Source organism: Triticum aestivum, chromosome 5D (genome assembly GCF_018294505.1).
Source record: "Triticum aestivum cultivar Chinese Spring chromosome 5D, IWGSC CS RefSeq v2.1, whole genome shotgun sequence".
Classification (NCBI taxonomy): Eukaryota; Viridiplantae; Streptophyta; class Magnoliopsida; order Poales; family Poaceae; genus Triticum; species Triticum aestivum.
In genome coordinates, this window is record NC_057808.1 from 123,249,824 (window position 1) to 123,257,466 (window position 7,643).

General features: G+C 42.0%; 1 protein-coding gene across 4 annotated transcripts; it reads right to left on the reverse strand.

Moving 5' to 3' along the window:
- Positions 1-347: 347 nt before the first annotated feature.
- Positions 348-3,951, reverse strand: LOC123119831 (uncharacterized). 4 transcript variants are annotated; one of them, XR_006458941.1, is made up of 4 exons: positions 3,293-3,951; positions 3,140-3,193; positions 2,224-2,344; positions 348-598 (listed from the first exon to the last, which is right to left on the reverse strand). XR_006458941.1 is itself a non-coding variant. In XM_044539775.1 (4 exons), exons 1-4 carry the CDS (start codon positions 3,460-3,462, stop codon positions 595-597), a joined length of 345 nt encoding a protein of 114 aa, XP_044395710.1. In that variant the 5' UTR covers positions 3,463-3,951; the 3' UTR covers positions 348-594. The 4 variants fall into 4 exon arrangements, 2 of the variants coding, with proteins under 2 accessions (XP_044395710.1, XP_044395711.1); XR_006458939.1 differs by having other exon boundaries at positions 3,137-3,193; positions 3,293-3,950; XM_044539775.1 differs by having other exon boundaries at positions 2,224-2,337; positions 3,137-3,193.
- Between the last annotated feature and the right edge of the window lie 3,692 nt (positions 3,952-7,643).

Here is a 7,643-nt window from a genome sequence, read left to right on the forward strand (position 1 = left end):
GTAGTTTGCGCTTTGGCTACTGTCAGATTTGTTCGTCAAGAAGACATCCCAAAAACCCAGCCCAATTTTACACCCTTTGACATTAAGCCTTCTCTGCCTGGGTTTGATAGTTGTGCACTATAATAGCATGGTGTTTCGGTCAGAATTTGATGCAAGCGATATATGCGTCCAAGATGTGGCAAGAAGCATATATTGGTGCAAGAATATGTGTAGCCATTAGGAACAACAGCTATGAGTCCATGACTAGCACCAACAATGCTAGAGTAAGGGTGGATGAAGAGAATGGTGGTGGGGCAAGAGGGAAGGGAGAGATATATCACTTTCGCTGCATGCAAGAAAAGGGTGCCTAATGAAACACAAAGGCTGACTTGGAGCAATGCAGCAAGTGGACATGAATGAAAATCATGTACCGCCATCTTCTGCACACATTTTTGAATTAAAACAAATATATAATCATAACACCTACATTTTATTTCGTATCCGTGGCAACGCACGGGCATTCGACTAGTAGAAGGTACATTGTGAATCTACGGCGTCAACCTGCTGGAGTTACTTGTCCTCAGTGATGAGCAGCTGCTTCCTCCTTGGGCTTGGTCATCTGGACAGCCAAAAAAACATGCAACTGTAAGAAGATGGATTGATGGTAAAAAGAGTGAAGAATTGTGATTCAGTGAACAGAAAAGCATATGTACATTATAATACTGCAGACAAGAAAATAACGAGCCTAATATGAAGATAAGTGTTTTTCTTATTGATGGCTGTAAGATGGACTGATGGTAAAAAGAGAGAAGAATTGTGATTCAGTGAACAGAAAACAAGACGTTATTATTCAGCAGTGATACTCGATATTTGACAAGTATGGTTTCATGTATATACAAGTTAGGCAGAGTAATGTATAAGATAAATCGTTTTATATAAAGCATGTCCAACCAATATCCAAAATGCTATCGAGCAGAGCATAGAAACAGAGTCCCAAAAATCTAATTATCTGCTGCGGCGACAGCCACGCGGCAAGCCGGCAGCGGCAGGCTGGGGTGAGGGTTGGGGAGGAGGCAAGTGTTCTCAGGTTATTAACAGGGAAATTGGGTGATTAACATCTCTCCAAAAAGAAAAGGAGAACAACTTAAAATATTGAGTGTGGCAGCAACATCTACTTGTTACTGGAGTCCCAGTTCAAGATGGCCAGAGGCCACTTGGCACCATGGAACCTGCACAATTTCCATCATATATATGAATGAGTTAGGAAGTAAAGTAGATTTGAACTACCCAGCCTCATACATATATATAAAGTGTGCTGCACTGCTGCTACAGAAAGTTTCATAGGCTTTCAAGTGAAGGGATACACGTTGTTCAACTGCCGTGTTTATTTTTTGTTGTTGGGGAAAGCAATAGCTTAATCAGTTCACTTCTCTAATAGTATGAATAGCCTATCACTCAAACAGTCCTTGAGTGCTAATATATTATTGTATTGGTAAAAGAAATATGTCACCACGAAGAGCTTTAACAATTAGCACCATTTTTTATTAGAGAAGTTCAGAGAGAGATTTGAAAAATCTATATTAGAGAAAACTTCAGTGCATACAGAAGTTCTCTCAAGTCTCACTGCAAATATCAAGTGCATACACAAGCTTTGATTTGAGTGGGAATGGTATGAAAGGGGCATATAAGGACAATATACTCAAGAGTTGCATATCTACATAGAAATGATGCTGATCACATAAGTAAATAACAGTGAATAACAAACAATCTGCACTTAAGATCGCGCACACACCAACCAGCACCAAAAAAGTAAAGGGTAAATAACAATCTCACACTATTATCACTAGTGCACAGTTCTTCATAGAAGAAACACTGCCTAATACAGACCTACCTAGGAAATAAAAACATTGTAGGAATAGGTATATCCATATATTTTGAAGATGAACAGCAGCAAATTGATATACTTACACGCACACATGCAGTTTTAATTAATTAAATGAGCAGGCAAAAAAGGCAATTGGAAATCTAGGGGCAGGAGGTAGTGAGAGCAACGCATGAGGGATCGTCAAGATGTAGGGGATGGAGGTGTATCACTTGGTTTCAAAATAAGATGCACACAAAGACAACCACATAAATATAGCAGTGCATAGTACTGAGGAAAATAGGGACATCTCTTTGCCAACATGTATAATTCGGAGCAGCAATAGCGAGCAGAGGAAGATGAGAGGGAGATGGAGATGCTACCTGTCATGGTGGGTCGGCGTGGACGTGCTTGAGCTCGGGGCAGGACCTCTTGGTCGCCCTAGGAGCAGAGCAGCAAACCCCTCATGGCCCTCCTGCTCGCGATGCCGTATAAGCCTGCCACCTAAGAATAGCAAAATATAAGTCTGAACCAGGATATGGATTCAGCAACATAACCATCGTCAACAAGCACACTTCCTTTCATGTAGGTTTAAAATATGAAACAAACTCATGATTCAGTTATATATGATAAAACAGAACATATGGTTCAGTTATAGTCATACCACCTATACAAAGATCAGGCAAAGATATATTTTGACCTGAGGACCAGCATGTCTGCCTCAGCAACTATCTAAAATTATCAAATATGCCAACAATTATTTATTGATGCTTCCCACTAAGCTTCATTAGCTACAGGTGAAATGATGAGAGGTCCGGGAAGAGCTAACACCTCATATAATCAACACACAATGATAATAATAATTAAAAGGATGGGTTAAGTGTGTGTCAGTAGCAACCTCTAGCGACTTGTACCCAAGTGAGATATACTGACTTAATCTCTGTGATTCTTAGATCTAGTCCTGCTCATGTTCTTATGTAAATTAGCTCACCAGTGATGTGGCAATTTGTTTCACTGCATGTAACAAGGTCCAGTTGCGCAGCAAGTTTACCGTCCAACCAAACACCCTCTTACAAGCAGAAATGTATTCACTTATGTAACTAAGCGAAGCCGGCAGTCAGGTTGTTGGTCTGGTACTTGTCGAACTAACAATCTATGGATTTTGCAGTCTAAGTGAGATCACTATATACTAATTGCACACAGTTGCAGCAGCGCCATCCAACCAACGGATGAACGAACCGACCCAGTCAGACCAAGTAGGAAAACAAGCAGATCAGATGGGAGGGGGCTGGTTACCACCCTGGCGCGCTCGCCCTTCTCCTGGATGGCATCATCCTTGAGCACCCTCTCCATCTGCCCAACCACAGAGACGGAGAGAAAAAATGTCAGGAACGCGTCACGCTGAACCAGCCACGGAGAAGAGAACTGACTGGGGGCGGTCGGGCGGGGTACCTCGGGGACGGACGACGGGCCCGACGCAGGGGCGAGGGAGGAGGGACGTCGGGGCGTGGTAGGCGCGGCGTCCCGAGCACGGGATGGCGTCGGCAGGGAGCAAGCAGGCAACAGTCTGGTGACGCGGCCAGGCAGACGAGACGCGTTGGCGTCCCGTGACGGAGGTCCATGGCGTGTGCACGCGGGCAGCCCACCTCACTCTGCTGGGCACCTCCGGTGAGGCACAAGCCGGCGTGCTGGATCTGGGATCTGGCTGCCGCATGTGCTGTTGGGCCTGGGTGCTACTGGGGGTAGGGGGAGAAGGGGAGGTGGAGAGGGTGGGGCGTCGGGCGTGTGGGAGGGGAGGGAGCGGAGGCCGGCGGCGATGCGTAAGGTCGTCGGCGAGTTGGGTGGCGGCGCCGAGGCGGGTGGGTGGGAGGGGAGGAAGGAGTGAACCGGGGAGGCGGTCTGGTTTGGGAAATCGGCAACGGCGCGCGGGAGGCGTGGAGGGAGGAGGAGCAAGCGGAGCAGGAGGGCGTGGGGGAGGCCATGGACGGCGGCGAGCTCCGCTGGAGGGAGGTGGCGGCGGCGATCTCTTTCTCGATCTGGAGGGAGCTGGAGGAAGGAAGGAGACGAGCTCTCTCTCGATCTGGACTGGATGGATGGATGGATTGGGAAAAAAGGAGGCGGGGGGTGGATGCAAAATGACCACGAGAACAGAGCTAGCGTTGGTGTGGAAGAGTTGACTGCCGTTGGATCCTCGAGCATCCGACAGTGTATAATCCATGATCCGCATGGTATGCCCATAGACCAATCAGAACACAGCAAACAATTCAAAGAATTTATGACCATCTAAATTGGTCGAAATCAACGATAAGTTTTTCAGAAAAAACCACTTTTCACTTTTCAGTGCTCAAAATGAGTTTTTTTGTAAAAGACCTACCAAATATTTGTTTAAATGATATCATACTTTGCACAAGTTTACATCTTAGATTGGCAAACAATGTTGCCTAAGAAAATTTTCATTTTCTTTCGACGAAAAAATCATTTTTCATTTTTCGAGTGCCCCAAATGAGGTTTTTTTTTGAAGAACCTATCAAATAATTGTTGCAAAATTGGACCAAATCATTTTTCTAAAATAGTAGGCCATATTTAATTCACAATTGACCAAATGGTTGGGGGTAAAAAGTTTTGATCCACCTCTGGTGAAAAAGACAAATTTCCGCCGATTCAGTAGGAAGCGGGTCAAATTTGAACTGTAGCTGCCTCATAGTTTGCTCTTTATTTTTTCCAAAAATCATTTCTAATTACATAACTATCTATTTAATCAGAGAAACATCAAAAGGTTTCCAAGATTCAACAACTAGATAGGAACGGTCAAGCCCGCCGTTTTGACCGCATTTTGAAACGAGCATAAAAAATTAAAAAAAAATAAAACATTGGAAAACATTCGCATTGTGTCATCATATGTGACCAAGTTACCAGGAAAAATAATAAACTTGTAATACGGCAATTATTTTAAAAAAGTGTTCTCAGAAATGAGCTATCATGCGTGAAGATTCATGGCTTTCAAGCCAAATGATCAATCTTATGGCCACATTCATGGCATAGTTTGTTCAAATGATCTCATATTGTGCACAAGGATGCATCTTCGAATTCCAAACAATGTTGCCTAAGGGATTTTTCATTTTCTTTGCACGGAAAATTCATTTTCCATTTTTCGAGTGCCCTAAATGAGGTTATTTTGTGAAGAACCTACCAAATAATTGTTGCAAAATTGGACCAAATCATTTCTCTAAAATACTAGGCCATATTTAATTAACAATTGACCAAATAGTTAGGTGTAAAAAGTTTTGATCCACCTCTGGTGAAAAAGACAAATTTCCGCCGATTCAGTAGGAAGCGGGTCAAATTTGAATTGTAGCTGCCTCATAATTTGCTCTTTATTTTTTACAAAAATCATTTCTAGGTACATAACTATCTATTTAATCAGAGAAACATCAAAAGGTTTCCAAGATTCAACAACTAGCTAGGAACGGTCAAGCCCGCCGTTTTGACCGCATTTTGAAACGGGCATAAAAATTTCAAAAAAAATCAAAAAATTGGAAAACCTTCGCATTGTGTCATCATATGTGACCAAGTTTCCAGGAAAAATAATAAACTTGTAACACGGCAATTATTTTTAAAAAGTGTTCTCAGAAATGAGCTGTCATGTGTGAAGATTCATGGCTTTTAAGCCAAATGATCAATCTTATGGCCACATTCATGGCATAGTTTGTTCAAATGATCTCATATTGTGCACAAGGGTGCATCTTGGAATTCCAAACAATGTTGCCTAAGGGAGTTTTCATTTTCTTTGCACGGAAAATTCATTTTTCATTTTTTGAGTGCCCCAAATGAGGTTTTTTGTGAAGGAACTATCAAATAATTGTTGCAAAATTGGACCAAATCATTTTTCTAAAATACTAGGTCATATTTAATTTACAATTGACCAAATGGTTGGGTGTAAAAAGTTTTCATCCACCTCTGGTGAAAAAGACAAATTTCTGCCGATTTAGTAGGAAGCGGGTCAAATTTGAATTGTAGCTGCCTCATAGTTTGCTCTTTATTTTTTCCAAAAATCATTTCTAGGTACATAACTATCTATTTAATCAGAGAAACATCAAAAGGTTTCCAAGATTGAACAACTAGCTAGGAACGGTCAAGCCCGCCGTTTTGACCGCATTTTGAAACTGGCATAAAAATTTCAAAAAAAAAATCAAAAAATTGGAAAACCTTCGCATTATGTCATCATATGTGACCAAGTTTCCAGGAAAAATATTAATTGTAACACAACAATTATTTTAAAAAAGTGTTCTCGGAAATGAGCTATAATGCGTGAAGATTCATGGCTTTCAAGCCAAATGATCAATCTTATGGCCACATTCATGGCATAGTTTGTTCAAATGATCTCATATTGTGCACAAGGGTGCATCTTGGAATTCCAAACAATGTTTCCTAAGGGAGTTTTCATTTTCTTTGCACGGAAAATCCATTTTCCATTTTTCGAGTGCCTGAAATGAGGTTTTTTTGTGAAGGAACTACCAAATAATTGTTGCAAAAATGGACCAAATCAATTTTATAAAATACTAGGCCATGTTTAATGCACAATTGACAAAATGGTTGGGTGTAAAAAAAATTATCCACCTTTGGTGAAAAAGACAAATTTCCGCCGATTCAGTAGGAAGCGGGTCAAATTTGAACTGCAACTGGCTTATAGTTTGCTCTTTATTTTTTCCAAAAATCATTTCTAGGTACACAACTATCTATTTAAGCATAAATACATGGTTTGGTGGTGATACGCCCAGGGCCCCGACTCCAAAGCGCGTAGACTCGCATGCCCGCCGCGTGGTCACCGCGTGACCGTGGCGTTGCCATGCGTTCTGGGAAGCCTAGGCATGTCTAGTAGGTTTGGCACTCCCCAGGTAGATGCTTGGAAGAAAATAACAACAGAAGAATCTCACGAGGAGACCGAACAATGCTCAAACATGAATTAGCACCCAAGTGTTTGATTAGTGGTACGGGAAATGCACATGGCCAGTGGGCCTGAGTTTTAGCCGAGGATGATCATCTACTAAGGACACTATCTTGGAAAATTTGCAGCTCAAATGGAGGAGCCTAGGTGTCACTTGCTTTTGCAACATACCACACTGGACAGAAATATGAATGTTGAAGCCGCACTCACATGTATTGTTAGATGGGGCTCAAATTTTGTGGAGAGCAATGATTTGGGAATATAGAAGATGTGGCAAAAATTCAGCTCATTAGGATATGCCTAGCTAGTACTTCCTTCACAACAGTTCGAGTTGAACAAAAACTTTGGAAATTTGCCGAGGAAGATTTACCAGGCAAATGGAGTTGAATATTGCCATGAGGCAATGATTTGAATAGTAAAGAATGCCCAATTTTTTGGGGAAATTTGGGAATGATAGAAATATAGGTTGCTTCACAACCTAGGGCAAAAATTGACACATGGACATGACACAAAGGCAAAACTGATGAGGTGGCCCCTAGTCATAGCAATCCACCACAACTTACAAGGTTATGACCATCTATATTGGTTGTGATCAGCTAGAAATAAGGCAGTGGATCAGTGTTGTCTACTTTATGACCATTTCGTGTAAGGAAATTATGACCTTTATGGCCAAAATGGTCGATATAGTTGAGGGTTTGGAGCCCCCGAGCAGCTTTTGACCAATTGGTCTCAAATGGTCGTAGATCTATGACCAATTCTTCTAGGGTCACTGACAGAAGGTCGCTAGTTGACATATTTCTTGTAGTGGTGGAGGTGATACGATACCGGGGCACCTCGCCCAAGCTTGGCGTAAGCCAA

Excerpts from the sequence above, each read along its gene's own strand:
- LOC123119831 (XM_044539775.1), bottom strand. The coding sequence starts at position 3,462 with ATGGACCTCCGTCACGGGACGCCAACGCGTCTCGTCTGCCTGGCCGCG. Across the intron at positions 3,194-3,292 it reads GCCCGTCGTCCGTCCCCGAG|ATGGAGAGGGTGCTCAAGGA; the intron begins GTACCCCGCCCG and ends GTGGTTGGGCAG. Across the intron at positions 2,338-3,136 it reads AGGGCGAGCGCGCCAGGGTG|GCTTATACGGCATCGCGAGC; the intron begins GTAACCAGCCCC and ends CTTAGGTGGCAG.